A 16,563-nucleotide genomic window follows, 5' to 3' on the forward strand; every position below is an offset into this window, starting at 1 on the left:
TATTGTTTTCTTGTAATTGTTTGTATTTATAATAAGTTTACTATTGTAATCTATGTACTGTTTTCAAGGTTGGCTATTAATGAATGGAAAGGTATTTAGGTAAGTAGGGCGCAGACTTCGAGCGAAACGTTTCAAACCTTTGTCAAATAAATGGTCTCACAATGTCATACAATTTTATTAACAAAAACAGTCGTTCTATGAACAAAGATTATATGTAATTTGGTCTATTTCTAGAGCACCAATCCTTGAGTGCGACTAAAAATGACCTTTGTTTTATACAACTTAGAATGGCAAACAAGCTGACGGCCCACCTGATGGAAAGTGGTAACTGTCGCCTATAGACATGAGCAGTACCGTAGACATAACAGAGTATATTGTTTCGCCCATGATACCCCCCATGCATTGCTATTCCTGAGGACTCAGGTGTTATTCCTCTGTACCCTATAAATACACGCCATACCCCATCCTTCAAACCGAAACGCAGCCTGTGTTTAATTCAAATAATTACATAATAATATAATATAATATATTTTTATAATACATTTTTATTTTCAGATATATTTCAACACAATTATACTATAAAGGTTAACAATACTCGATTAGAACAGGTAAATACATATAAATATTTAGACAGTTTAATCACAAGTGACTCCAGATGTACTCCGGATGTAGTTGCGAGAATAGCCATGGTCAAACAAGCCTTCAATAACAAAAAACGCCTTTTAAAGGCTAAGATAAAATAAGATATTAGAAAGCGGCTCATCAAGACCTACATCTGGAGTATGGCTTTGTATGGATGTGAGACGTGGACATTAACTCAGAAAGCAATGAATAAATTTAGAGCATTTGAAATGTGGTGCTAGAGAAGGATGGAGAAAATTTGCTGGAGAATTCGAATTAACAATGAGGAGGTCCTACTTAGGGTTAAGGAAACGAGACAAATTATAAGAAGTATTGAGGACAGAATGTTCATGTTCATGAATTGAGATCAGAGGGAAAGAATGTTAGGACACTTGATACGACACGACAGACTTATGAATATTATAATAGACCACTCTTTGGAATCAACTTCCAGCAGCAGTATTTCCGAACCGATACGACAACATAACCTTCAAGAAAAGAGCATATTTTTTTAAAAGGCCGGCAGCACACCTGCAATGCCGCTGGTGTTGTGGGTGATCATGGGCGGCAGTAGTCACTTACCATCAGGTGAGCCGCATGCTCGTTTGCCCCCTGTGTTGTAAAAAAAAAAATAGAAGGTAAGATAGAAGGAAGGAGCAGATCAAGGAAAAGGTTGGTGTCGTATCGTATCAAGAGGTGAAGAGACTCGCTGAAAATCGTAGTGAGTGGCAAGAGCCCCACTGACAAGAGCGCAGCTCTTAAATAGGATAGATAGATACCAGTGGGAGACTTTCACACGGTTTTAGAGATGCTTTCTCCCACGAACACTCAGGTTATGGAATGAGCCAAGGTTTTCCCAAGAGACTACAGCATGGGGTTCTTCAAAAGGGGGGTAAAGAGGTTTCTTTAGGGTCGGCAACGCGCGCGTAATACCTCTGGTATTGCAGGCGTTCATAGGCTACGGTAACCGCTTACCATCAGGTGGGCCGTATGCTTGTTTGCCACCTCAGTGGTATAAAAAAACTTTGTACAAAAGTCGTCTCGGTTCTACCTGCTAACAATATACCCTAATTCAACCTCTGCGCGGTGCATCCTGGATATTATTATGGCTAGTTTTAGCGAATACGTCACAATGTTGTTTTTTTCTTAAGACGAAGGTCTGTAACCAGTGCGTGTTGTCAGTGATGGTTTATGGAACCGAAACATGGTCCTACACGTTTGCCCGTGTGCAAAAGCTTCAAGTTACTTAGCGGGCTATGAAGAGGGCTATGCTCGGAGTCTCTTTGCGTGATAGAATCCGAAACGAGGATATCCGCAAAAGAACCAAACTAACCGACATAGCCCGAAGGATAAATGAACTGAAGTGGCAATGAACTGGTCACATGGCTCGAAGAACCGACAACCAATGAGGAAAAAAAGTTCTTGAATGGCGACCCGTACAGACAAACACTGTAAAACGATCCCTTACTACATGAAGTGACGATCTCAAATGCAGTGCAGGAGTCAGTGGATGCAGGTGGCTCAGGAACGTTCCTTATGGCAATCTATGGAGGAAACCTATGTCCAGTAGTGGCTGTATAATGGCTGACATGATGATGATGACGTCACGATAGGCCGTTTGACCTGTATTTATGCTCACCTATCACCCCTCACTGGTACCTCGCCAACGTATACCGTCAGCGCAGGCGGGGTTATCATTCCTTTATCATCCATTAAATAAAAACTCTAGTTTATATACAATTTACTGGAATCCATTGAACTCTACTTCCGCCATAAATATAACACAAAGTAATAAAGCGATAAGAATAACAGAAATAGAATTCTTTTTCTAATTTATTTTTGTACATTACAAATGAAGTAGATACATACATTTATTTAAATTACTATAGTTCAATGTTTTCTAAAATGGGTTCAGCATAATCTAAATTATTTTATTTATTATTTATTCAGTCAGTCAGTTAGTCAGTAAGTCATACTTTCATTCATTCAATCAGTCAGTCGGTCATTCGGTCAGTCAATTAGTCGTTTATTCATTATTAATTCATTCAATCAGTCAGTCAATTAGTCATTTATTCATTATTCATTCATTCATTCATTCAATCAGTCAGTCGTTTATTCATTAGTCATTTATTCATTCATTCAATCAGTCGGTCGGTCATTCGGTCAGTCAATTAATCGTTTATTCATTATTCATTCATTCAGTCAGTCATTTATTCATTATTCATTCATTCATTCATTCAATCAGTCGGTCGGTCATTCGGTCAGTCAATTAGTCGTTTATTCATTCATTCAATCAGTCAATCAGTCAGTCATTCGTTCATTCTCTCTTAGCTTAAAGCTATTATTACTTGTTTGAGTGTAATGCAACAGATTAGCATTTTAGTCACAAACTTATTACATACAACGCTATTTTTTTGTTAATTCACACACAGATTTTTATTTGTCGTGTTTATTCAATCAATTGAAATAAATTAATGATTCCTTTTGCCATTTCAACTGATTTAAGAAGGGAATAAGTTATCAGTTCGATGAAATTTTTTGTTTACCTTGTCATTTATAAAGCGATTTGGAAAAATTTTATTTTAATCGAAAAGGATACCTATACTTACAGATTGATTAAGTTAATCAAAATCGATTTATTAGTTTAGTTTTTAAATCAAAACAACTGATTTTCCACAATTGAACTCACGTTTTCTGTTTATGGAAGACAAAATTAAATTATGTTTGTAACGGATAAATTATAAAAAACACTTAACCAATTTTAAATCTGTAGAAAGCTACGTTATTATAAAGTAACATAGGCTTTGCTTTATTTGAAAAAAGAACCGCGCGAAGCCGGGGCACGTTGTAAGTTTGGATTAATTTTTTTCGTATAAGCATGTTAGAGACATTATTTTTCATGTTTTTTTTTTTTGGTACCACGAAGGTGGTAAACGAGCATACAGCCCGCCTGATGGTAAATGGTCACTGTAGCTTATAGATGTCTGTAACACTAGGGGTGTCACGTGCGTGTTGACGACCATGAAAAAATCGTAATACACCCTTTTTGAAGAACCCCATACTGTAGGCAGAGATTCAAACTGTTTGTATGTATTTATGTATGACAACGGTTATCAGTATTATATATATAATATTATCTATTCCAAGTTTCATAAAAAAATTTGGATTAAATATGATGACAAATATCCAAAGTTTTTTCGATTTATAATTAGATTAAATAGTAGATAATTTGCTGTTTCGTAAAATAAAAAAAAAATCACTCGAAAGTTTGAGAACCGCTACTAGTAGGTACACAAATAGAATGTTCTAAGTATTCAATAGAATATATTAGTCAATAGAGAGGTATACACTGTCGTGTCGGATCTAAATAAGGTTTTATATCTATTACCAAAATCTAATTTCGATCAAAACCGAAACCGAAATTCGGTTTGTAAACAGAGGGTTTACCATGAAATGAAATTCCGAATTTTCGGACATAATTTCGTGTTTTGTTTGTTCGTTTCAGTAAATGGAATTTTAATTTTCGTTCGTCATAAATCCTACGTTAATAGTCTAAAGGAGTGATAGTTTAACATTGTTAAACGGTAATTAACTGTATATATTATGTAATTATAACATCAAATTTGTGTTTCGTTCGACCCCGAAATTTCGGAATATTTTTCATGGTAGACCCGCTGGTATATTTTAATATGAACATGTACAAGACTAAAATCATGTCTAACGTCCATGTGAGGGATGATAGGTGAGAATAATGCAGGTCAGTTAGCCCATTATGATAAATTCACTAATGAATCAATCATAATCGTTTCCAGAGGGAATCACAAAGAAGCCGACCTGATTACATTGCTAGTAATAGGTTTACTAAGCCCGATTTCTAAAATTCCTTCCCCCCCTCCCATCGATGGGGTATACCTATGTTCAGCAGTGGACAGATAATGGCTGGGGAATGCCGCTCCGTCCATGCTACCCATCCTTCGACCAATAAGTTCCCTTAGTCGCCTTTTACGATACTCCTGGAAAAGAAATGCCAACCCGAACTCGAACTTTGGAACGCCATAAGGCAGAGAGAATCATAAGAATAATTTTTACAATTGTAGTGACATGAAAGATAAATTCTCGAAATTGTTTCGGTTTCAGCCAACTCAAACTCGAAAAATTTGGTCGAAATCGAATCGACAGTTTTGTCTGACACTGGACAGTACTATTTTTGTATTTATCCCAATAAGAAACACTTATATATTAATAGCTGGTGTTTTTATACATGTGTTTAATGCTCTTATAGGTAAATTAGATAACGATAAACTATTACGCCTCTCAAGTATGTAGAATATTACTCAAACTATAATCCTTTGAACTTTGCTGCTCACGTAATCCTGGAATGTGAGGCTAAGGCCCATCAACGTTTAGAAATCCTCGGAACGGTGAGGTCGCTCCGTGAGGCCTGTGAAGAACCCAGGAAGCTTCTGCGCTTCTGGGCGGAGCTAGGTTGGCTGTACTAGCCACGACTCATACGCACAACGGCCCAAATGAGAGGCTAAGCGCGGAAAATAGAGTCTTTCTTACATGCACATTCACATTCAATCCTTCGAAAAAATCTGTATCTCTGAAACATCTAATGAAGACATTTTTTCCAAGCATTAGTTAGAAATATCTATTATTAATTATCGTGTTCTTGATAAGCTTGTCAAAAAATAAGTTAGCGGCAATTTCAGCAGTTTCTGCAACACCATCAAAACGTCTTTTTTTTATGGGTGAAAATGAAATGGCAACCCCACCTGCGCTAACGGGATACGCTGGCAGATGATCGATGAGAATGAAAACAGGCCAGTTAGCCCATCATGATGAATTCATCAGGAATTAACCATGATAGTTTCCAGGGAGAACCACGAGGACGTCGACCTGGCTGGGTATATTGCTAGCAATGGGATTCTCAATTTCCATTACTAATCCAAAAAAAGTATTTTGGTGTTGACGAAGTGAGGACACAAAGAGGTCCTCAAACCGTACCCTGTTTTCCAGTACGCCGAAGGACCAGACAATTACAAAGAGAACAATATAACCGACAAATCTTGGGAACTGTGGGGAAGTAAATCCACAAATTCGGTTTCGGTAGAGATTCAAACATAAAAACTATATTATCAACTCAAACAGATCTTGTTAATTAATCTATTCTGTGAATATTTTTTTATACAACTTAGAATGGCAAACAAGCTGACGGCCCACCTGATGGAAAGTGGTAACCGTCGCCTATAGACATGAGCAGTATTATGGAAATAACAGAGTATACTGTTTCGTCCATGATACCCCCCAAGAAAATGAAGAAATAAACATTATTTAAATGATCAAAACGCTAAGTTCGATTTTCTAATCCTGGAAGCATTGTTTCCGTCGAGTATAGTTATTTCTCATAAGTTTAACGTATCAGTCACAAGGTTCAGTTCTTTTGGTTCATGTTTTACTGAAAATGAAGTTAATGGAGTGATTCAACATTCAGTGTTCAGTCCAAAAAATGTTTAGCATAACATTAAACGATCACTTGTTTCGGAGTAAGATCACTGCGTTGTACGACAGGTTTATTCATGCAAATGTGCACAAATCTCGAAATAAACAAAACTACGCTTGAAAAGAGATTTCGGTGATGTTTGCTGATAAATGTACATCGTATATGAAAAGTGTATACTCCGACACCATCCGATCTGATACATGTTGCTGATACCTATATTAATACGTGAAGCAAAAACTTACTATCACTTTTTGCGAAAACTGCGCGGATAGAGGAGTATGAAATTTGGCACACTTATAGTTTATATAGAGAAGAAGTGCAAAATGATAATATTTTTTTTTAATTATGCATAAAAATAGATTAAATGATTAAAAAAGCATTACACGCTTCCTTGTATTCGACACACACATGCGTATACATATACTCTTTTGTTTGTTATTAAAATTTGTGTTTAAAATGAGAATAAATGAATATTGTTTTTCTACTAGTTTTACTGAATGTAAAACATAACTATAATAAATTCTTTTATTTATATAGTGAAAAATAAATTCTCGGAAGCAGTTGTAATGTCGACCAATTGAAACTGCAAAAATCTGACCAATACCGTTACGGAACAGGTAGCTCTGTGCAACACTAGTCATTTCCATTATTGTATGAACAACAGTAAACACCTGTAGATACATAAGAGCGTACAAGTGTTTCTTGTTGGTATTTTTAGATTATTAAAGTTAAATTTTACAGTAGGAACAGATACATCTAACGACTACTCTATTCAGTGAGCACACAGTTCAAAGATGAAATACTCGTATCTCTTACCAACGATTGTGCTGTTAACAAGCTTATCAGAAACGAAGTCGGCAAGGATTTTAGCAGTGTTTGTTATACCAGCAAAAAGTCATCATGTAATTTTTCGCACTCTGACGTTGGAGTTGGCGAAGCGTGGACATGAATTGGTCGTGATCACACCGCATCCTGTTTTCCAGAACGGCAAAACACCAGACAATTACAAAGAGATCGATGTATCCGACAAATGTCGGGAGGCGTGGAGTAGGAAACCAATGAATTCCGGTCACGGCAGTGTTTCAGATTTAAAAAATGTTATATCAGCACAATTGGATATTATCGTTGATCTATTTTATGAATATTTAGAAGATGAACAAGTAAATAAGATATTACATGATCCAAACGCTAAGTTCGATTTACTAATCGTTGAAGGATGGTTTCGACCTAGTGTCGCGTTTTCTCACAAGTTCAACATACCAGTTATAAGATTCAGTTCTTTTGGTTCATGTTTTACTGAATATGAAGATAATGGTGCGATTCAGTATCCGGTTTTTAGTCCGAAAATGTGTGGCACGACACTGAAAGACAACACGTTTTGGGGTCAGATCACTGCGTTGTACGACAGTTTAATTTACGCTAAAATACATAAGTCTCGTGATAAAGAAAACGAAGATCGTTTAAAAAAACATTTCGGTGCTGATATACCAAGTTTAGATGACTTGAACCAAAATGTAAATGTTCTGATGATGAATGTGCCTCGTATTTGGGAAATGTATACTCCGACACCGCCCAATCTGATACATGTTGCTGGTATTCATTTAAATGTGGAAAAGGAACTCCCGAATGTGAGTTGTTTTTGTTTTCACTAAATGGAGATTTATTAAATTTCCTTAATTTGTGCTTGCTGTATACTTTAAATGGCATTATTGTATTTCTTTTGTTTTTTCATATTTTCATATTAGTATATATATATATATATATATATATATATATATATATATATATACGAGTATACAATTCTGTATATGAAATATATTTCCAAAATAACTATCAGGGGGTGATTAGTAATCGATACTGGTGCCAAAAATCCAATCAGTAAAATTTTTGTCTGTCTGTCTGTATGTTCGTTATAGAAACAAAAACTACTCGACGGATTTTAATGAAACTTGGTACAATTATTCTTAATAATTTAATTCAATAAATTACAAGATTATCTACGAAATTAGCACTCATTCAAAACTCCATTCTTTTGTTGGCGAAGTTAAAAGCCATGCCAAAATGTTTTATTAAATTGTCCCCTTTTATCACATTTATGTGTTTTATATACACGTATTATAAAAATAATAAGCCTGGAACAACATCTCAGACGGTTAGGATTCCGAGGCGGCTCACTCCCGGGAAAGATGCAAAAAGCGGTGCTCTTAGATTCTGCCCGCATTGTACGCCGGTTTCTCTCCCTGGGGCCCTGAACCCAGACCGACTGTGTTTCTGCCGGGGGCTAGTTTGCCATCTCCTCTCCTTAAGAGAGATGTGAATTTTTGGAAAAATTTAAAAATTATTTTTATTTAAGTAAACTTTAAATATTTCTATAAACTACCGCCCAATTATGGAATATAATTTTAACTGAGAAGAACGGGCGAGAAATACAGCTGTTGCTTTTTTCAAATATAAGTTGAGTTTTCAATAAAATTTTTTTTATATCTTGTGATAGAGTAAGACATAGGCTACTTCTTATCCCGATCAATAAACATATCCCGATCACGGACGAAGTCGCGGGTAAACATTTGTATTGTATAGTGTAAGTGTTTAATACACTTGAATAAATACAGTTAAATAAGAAAATAATAGAAAGGTAAGACATTTTCGAATTTTAATTCACGAAATAAATAAATTAATTGAATGTTAATGTGAAACTTAATACATCGTTAATGAACATTCAGTTTTATCGTGACACCTTCCAAATAAACGTAATTTCTACTAAACAGTTTTAGTATTAGCATCGTGCTTCTTGAGACAAAAGAAATAAATTTAAAATCTTCAGCATAAAAATAATGAAGCTATTATTAGCAATTAATGTATTTTTATCAAGCATCTTAATCACAAACGCAGCGAGAATTCTAGCTGTTTTTGTAGCGCCAGCGACGAGCCATCAAATAGTTTTCCGCTCTTTAACACTCGAATTGGCGAGACGAGGACACGAATTAGTTGTCATCACACCAAGTCCTGTTTTCCGAAAGGGCCAAGCACCGGAAAACTATACAGAAATTGATGTAACACAAAAATCCCGTGAGGGATGGAAGAAGAAACCTACACCTGCGGGCATTAGCAAGGATTCAGATGCTAAAGTAGTATTAAGAAATCATATTGGTGTTATTAATAAATTGTTCTATGAATATTTGGAGTTAGAAGATGTGAATGAAATTATAAAAGATCAAAACACTAAATTCGATTTGTTGATCTTAGAGGGATGGTTCAGACCGAGTATAGCGTTTGCATACAAATTTGACGTACCAATTATTAGGTTCAACTCATTCGGTTCAGGATTCTCTGTATATGAAGATATGGGTGCATTTCAACATCCAGTATTAAATCCAAACATGTTCAACCCGAAACCTAATGATCACACATTTTGGGGTAGAATTACTACATTGTATGATAATTATATTTATACTAATATGCATAAGAGTAAGGACAATGAAAACGATGTACTTTTGCGTAAACATTTCGGTGCAAATATTCCTAGTATTAACGAATTGAATATGAAAGTAGATATTTTGCTAGTAGATGTGCATCGTGCCTGGGAAATGTTTATACCAACGCCACCTAATTTAATACATGTGGGTGGTATTCATATAAATATAGAAAGAGAACTGCCAAAGGTGAGATAAAATTTTGCTGTTTTTCTTGAATGATTTACAACTTACAACTTAATGGTATGTACTCATATTTAAACAAATAAATTAAACCCTTGCTCCTTTCCGTTTTGAGTTTGCTGCAAGAGAACCCTTTTATAGTTAAGCTTGCCTTTATACATTTGATTACCTCTTACATATTTTTTTACAATAAAGTATAAATAAATAAATAAAACCAAAAGAGATTATAATTACAGAATATACTGTGATATGTTTTGCCATTCGCCATGTACTCCCGGCGTAGAAAGGGCCACTCCTTCCTTTCCTGTGGGTGTCGTAAGAGGCGACTAAAGGAATTTAACGGTCGAGGGATAGAGAGCAGCATCCCTCTTAAAACATCACCAGAACCTAACTGCGGTTGCTAATCCGCCTGCCAAGCTTGGTAACTACTGGCAAAACCTCTCAATAGGGGAGGCCTATTTTCAGCAGTGGACAGTAATGGCTGATATCATCATTATCGCCATGCTTCGCCATTTTGAGAACTATCGTGTTAACCTCCGTATCTAGTAATTTCACTGTATTTACTATTTTACATATTCTACCCATCAAATCAAAATAACCAAGCCAGCACAACTGCATCACGGCACTAACACAAGTGAAACAGACGTATGGCAGTAGACGACTTTTGTAGAAAAATAACTATCGTAAGTCATACTGTAGTGCAGGGCCAACTTTGCCAGCTTGTCTAGACCCAAGATCTACTGTTTACTGACGAAACCTTGTGCGATCTACCAATTACATACTTCTTAAAATCACAAACAAACAACCTAGTGCAATACACGATTATGTAGTATTGTAGTAAATTTTATTTTATTTAGAGGGAAAACATAAAACAGAAAATTATTCTTAGTAACTACTTATTTATATTAGTGTGAGCATTGCATCTGAGCATCTTCCGTTAGATTAGCAAAATATTTTATTTTATGTCTTGCCACTATCAACTGGACTAGTCGCGATCGACCAGTTAGCCACCCTTGCTGTAGTGTAATTACACAGTTGTGAATCACGCTCCAATAAGGGCTCCTATTGTCTTCGAAACTATTCGGCCATTACCGAATTTAGACGACTTTTGTGCAAAGTCTCTCTAGATTCACTTATTTATTTTAAAATTACAGGACTTGAAAACATATCTGGACTCCTTACCTAATGACGTGATTTACATAAGTTTTGGCACCAATGTGGAAACGTCCACTATACCAGCAAAACAATTACAAATGATGGTGAACGTGCTGTCCAGACTGCCCTACCAGGTGATCTGGAAATGGAATGAAGACGAGCTGCCTGGACGCAGTGGGAACATCATGATATCAAAGTGGTTACCGCAAGAGGCTTTATTAAGTTAGTGGTTTTTATTATATCTTCGTCATGTAATCCCGGCAAAGACTGGGCTGCCCCTTCCTTTTCCGTGAGTGTCGTAAGAGGCGACTAAGGAAACCTAATGGTCGAGCTTGAGGAATAAGTAGCAGCGTCGCTTATAAAATATCACCAATTTCTAACAGCAGTTACCAACCTGCCAGCCAAACGTGGCAACTACTGGAGAAAGCACACTTATAGAAGAGGCCTTTGTTCAGCAGTGGACGGTTTATTGTCAACAGCTGTATTATGAGATTGATTGGATCTTAAAATCATACAATCATGTCTAAGGAAAGTAAATAAAACTATTTGAGAAATTAATTTAGGGTAGATATACCTACCGATAGAGCGGATATACCTGAAGAAGAAAGCCCTTATAAAAGCAAAATCATATCGCACGGATGAATAAAATTTTCAAAAATAATATAAAGCCTGTTACACTTTGAAAATTTAGCTTTCTATAAAGGAAAGAACTACAAACGAACAAACAAATATTCTTATACCTGCTTCTTTATTGCCGACGTTTCGACGTGGATTGTGTACTTAAAATATATGTTAACAACAAGTTTAAAATTAAGCATTCATTAATTAATTCGTCAGCAGCATTGAAAATAGATATTTTTTGTTGCTAATCATATGTATATACGTGTTTATTTCTTCGTCAAGTATTGTATCTTAAAGTAAGTTAGCTGGTATCTTAAAATAGCAACAAAGTGTTTTTCTGAAAGCTATTTTTGTTTAATTTTAACTTATCTGCATTTACAGCTATGTAAATGCGTCACTTCAGAACAGCTGCGATAATTTTGCAAATTCTTTTTTGTTGTATTTATCAAGACAAGGTCTGTGTAAAAGGAAATGTTTGAAAAATTTAATTAAAAGTCTATATGTAGAGTTTTAACTAAATTTTATTTTAAATTTAAAATTAGATTAAGAGGAAGATCGAGGATTAACTATATGGGACAGATAAAGGAAACACTAGGCGTCATGTCGTATAGGGAAATAAAGGATATAGCCTGGGATAGAGCTGGCTGGAGGAAGATGCATGAATTAGTTGCATCGACAAGAGGAAACTCTTAAATAAAAAGAAGATGTAGAAAGAGCGAATGAGTGGGACAAAAGATAGTGGGGAGATCTTTAAAAATATTGACAGATTGACACTGTAAAGGGAAGATTTGGATTCATTGCGGTATGTTGGAGCACGCAGCTTGAAATATTATTGTCTGATTTTAGGACATCCAAAAGTGAAGTTATTCATAACTCAAGGCGGTCTACAGTCAACACAAGAAGCCATATTTGCTGGTGTACCATTACTTGGCATGCCACTTAATATAGACCAGTTCTATAATGTGGAGAATTACATTCGACTAAAAATAGGCCTAAGACAAGACCTCAAGACGTTAAACGAAGAGAAATTTGGAGAAACCATTCTTACTCTTTTGAACGACAAAAGGTAAGCTCGTTTTAAATGTTTGGACTGCATTACTCGACACTCTGGTTGTTTACTCAATTGCTCAATGAAATTAATTCTTTTAAATATAATTTATCGCAACGATCAACTAATTACAGGAGCCATGGTTCACTCATGTTTCCGCCAAAACACTGTGTTTGTAAGGCCTGCATGGGGTTCTTCTAAAGGGGGTAAAGAAATTTCTTGAGGGTCGGAAACGCGCACGTTTAGTCCCTTGGTATTGCAGGCGTTCATAGGCTACGGTAACAGCTTACCATCAGATAGGCCGTGCTTGTTTGCTACCTCAGTGGTATAAAAAAAAATAAACCATGTTTCTCTTAACCAGTTACCGTGACAATGTGCAACGACTGAGCGTGAAGTTGCACGACGAGCGCCTGCCGCCGCTGGCGCGCGCCGTGTGGTGGACGGAGCACGTGCTGCGGCACGCGGGCGCGCCGTATCTGCGCGCGCCCGCCGCCAACATGCACTGGGCGCGTTACTACGAACTGGACTTGCTTGCTATCTTTATTACCATATGCCTCTTCAGCATTACCCTTGTTTATCTGTGCCTTTATTATTTGCTGTTATTTATTTTCAACTTCTTAAAGAACTCAGTTGGTTTTCAAAAGTATAAAATCGTTTAAAGCATACGTTTTTTTTTATTGTCTTAAATATGGTAAATTTAAAGTATTTATATACCATAATGTCGTTACCGTTTTATACAATGGTAACTGTAAAAACTAAAATTTTCAAAATAGTTAATTGTTGTTTTTTTTAATGATACTCAGAATGGCAAACCAGCTGAGAGCCCACCTGATGGTTAGTGCTAACTCTCATTTGTGGGAGGGAGGGGGGGGGGGATTGTTAACAATGGACACTAAAAGCCTTATAGCTAGCTAATATACCCAATCAGGTCGACCTCCACATGGTTTCCCCTGCAAACCATCGTGCTGAATTCCAAGTGCTTTTATCACAATGGGCTAACTGATATGTCTTTTCATCCTCACCTATCATCTCTCACTGATGCCCCGCCAGCGTATACCGATAGCGCAGGCGGAGTTACTATACCATCATCACCCATTAAAAAAAAACCTTCACTTGTGGATATGAACAGCACCATGTTATACTGGAAAATACATTGCAATGCTCATGGTACCCTGGTACCTCAGGCGTTGCCATTCCAAAGAAATAAGACTTTTTTAATGGATGATAATGAAATGGTAACCCCGCCTACGTTATCAGTATCAGCCCATTGTGCAAATTCAACGATAAATTAGTCACGATGGTTTCCAGGGGGAACCGTGTGGAGGTCGACCTGATAAGGTATATTGACAGCGATGAGGACTATCTTCCCCATTACTAGCAATCTCTTTCTTCTCGGCTGTGTTTCGGTTTAAAGAGCGAGATATGGCAGTGAATTTACAGAGTACAGAGGAATAATACCTAAGTCCTCAGGAATGGCAACGCATGTGCGGTATCATGGGCGAAACAGTATACTCTGTTATATCCATGGTACTGCTTATGTCTATAGGCGACAGTTACCACTTTCCATCAGGTGGGCCGTCAGCTTGTTTGCCATTCTAAGTTGTATAAAAAAACGATATTCTTACTGCAGAATTATTTTCGCATTTAGATAATATTAGTATGTTTATGTTTATTATTAGGTTTAAGGTCAAATAATATTGATTAATGCACGATATTCGATGGAACAATGTCAACATTGTGTACGGACAGGGACCCGTTTTTAAATCGATCGATATTCAGATAACGTAAACATTTTAAATATGAATAAATATAAATATGATTTTTTTTTATACAACTTAAGAGTGGCAAACAAGCTGACGGCCCACCTGATGGAAAGTGGTAACCGTCGCCTATACACACGAGCAGTACCATGGACATAACAGAGTATACTGTTTCGCCCATGATACCCCCCATGCGTTGCCATTCCTGAAGACTCAGGTGTTATTCCTCTGTACACTGTAAATTCACTGCCATATCCCACCTTTCAAAGCGAAACACAGCCATGCAAACACAACTGCTTCACGGTAGAAACATGAATAGGACAGAGGCGCCTAAGCGAATGACTTTTGTACAAAGTCTCCCTCTGCACATAATAAAAACTAATAATTAATTACATAAAAACAAGATAAAGAAGCAAAAATGAGCGACCTTATCGCTAAAATATGATCTATCTATATTTTGATTGTTTTATTAATTAATACATTAATAAAATTAAAAGAAATTTATTTGAATATCGAATTAATTATTTTTCAGGAAACTTCAAAAAAAGCAGATTTCTTACCTCATAACTCCGTCATTTTGGGGAGGAAAGGGATTGTTAGTAATGGAGACTGAGAATCCCATTGCTAGCAATATACCCAACCAGGTCGATGTCGCGGTCCCCCTGGAAACTGTCATGGTTAATTCCTGATGAATTCATCATGATGGGTTAACTGGCCTGTTTTCATTCTCATCGTTCACCCTTCACTGGTGCTCCACCAGCGTATCCCGATAGCGCAGGTTGGGTTACCATTCCACTTTCACCCATCAAAAAAAAAACTCCGTCATTTATAAACCGATTTGGAAAATATCTTTTTTTTTTTGTAACTGAATTGGATATACATACTTTCAAATTCGTCCCAAAAGAATTTCATCAAAATCGTTCCAGTACTTTGGGTTTTAATCGAAGAACCTAATTTTTTGTGATGGTTGAAGCCTGTATTTTTTTCACACGATTTTTAATTATTCATTTGTGGAAATGATCTGTTATTTTATTAAATGTTGCCATTGTTGCGCGAGCCCTGCTCGCAGCTGGCGCTTGCGACGCAGCTGCGAGCGACCGTTACGGGTGAGCACGTGCCCTTATAATCACACATACACACTCACACACACACGCACACATAGAAACAGGGAATAAATTACACACACATTCTAGTTCAACTTAATAATAATATTGTTTTTGTAATGTTAGTCGTGTTGCTTATAATAAATATTTTTTTTATACACTAGAAGTGGCAAACAAGCATACGGCTCACCGGAAGCGCTCATTATCGCAGCCTACCAAAGCTCGAACTATGAGTATCATCCTGAGAGTGAACTGGTATATATAGGTATATAAATATACCAGAGGAAGACTTTGTACAAAAGTCGATTGCTTGGGTACCTCTGTCCCATTCATGTTTCAACCGTGAAGCAGTTGTGTTTGCATGGCTGTGTTTCGGTTTGAAGGGTGGGATATGGCGTGAATTTACTGGGTACAGAGGAATTACACCTGAGTCCTCAGGAATGGCAACGCATGGGGGGTATCATGGGCGAAACAGTATACTCTGTTATGTGCATGGTACTGCTCATGTCTATAGGCGACGGGTACCGCTTTCCATCAGGGGGACCGTCAGCTTGTTTGCCATTCTAAGTTGTATAAAAAAAAAAAAAATAGAATCAAAAACCTTCAGGAGCCTTCCTTAACCCGTGAGTGTCTTAGATTATATAAGAGGCTACTAACGTTTTCAGCTTTTTGAGGGCGAAGGATGATCAGCTATATATCACACTCTTTACACAATCTTTATACAATAAAATGAGTGTTTACGCATTAAAAAAAGATGCAAAAATTATAAAACAAAATAAATATAGAAGTTATAAAGGAATCGCTCGTAACTATTTATCACGCGAAATTGTATGAGAAAGTTGAGCCGTTTTTCTCGAAGCATTTGTTTGGAGACACTCTATCTATACAATTTAAGACGTAAACATACTATAGGTGCACTTGTTCAAATACAGTATGGAGGTTTTATTGCTGTAAACACTTTCTTTTCAAAACAAATTTTGTATAACGTATTTTATTTTTTTGATGGATAAAAATGGTATTGTAACCCCGCCTGCGCTAACGGGATACGCTGGCGGAGCACCAGTGAAGGGTAATAGATGAGAATGAAAACAGGCCA

The 16,563-nt window shown here is 36.6% G+C and overlaps 2 protein-coding genes across 2 annotated transcripts; both read left to right on the forward strand.

Moving 5' to 3' along the window:
* The first annotated feature begins 6,758 nt into the window (after positions 1-6,758).
* Positions 6,759-13,389, forward strand: LOC113514773 (UDP-glycosyltransferase UGT5-like). The gene is made up of 4 exons (XM_031914524.2): positions 6,759-7,752; positions 10,935-11,157; positions 12,403-12,622; positions 12,966-13,389. The coding sequence occupies exons 1-4, from the start codon at positions 6,919-6,921 to the stop codon at positions 13,261-13,263; spliced, it is 1,575 nt and encodes a 524-aa protein (XP_031770384.2). The 5' UTR covers positions 6,759-6,918; the 3' UTR covers positions 13,264-13,389.
* On the forward strand, positions 8,592-9,853 carry LOC116413767 (UDP-glucosyltransferase 2-like). Its single transcript, XM_031914525.2, has one exon. The coding sequence runs from the start codon at positions 8,959-8,961 to the stop codon at positions 9,793-9,795; it is 837 nt and encodes a 278-aa protein (XP_031770385.2). The 5' UTR covers positions 8,592-8,958; the 3' UTR covers positions 9,796-9,853.
* Positions 13,390-16,563: the final 3,174 nt, after the last annotated feature.

Source organism: Galleria mellonella, unplaced genomic scaffold (assembly GCF_026898425.1).
Source record: "Galleria mellonella isolate WM207_F2 unplaced genomic scaffold, CSIRO_AGI_GalMel_v1 utg746, whole genome shotgun sequence".
In the NCBI taxonomy this organism is placed as follows: domain Eukaryota; kingdom Metazoa; phylum Arthropoda; class Insecta; order Lepidoptera; family Pyralidae; genus Galleria; species Galleria mellonella.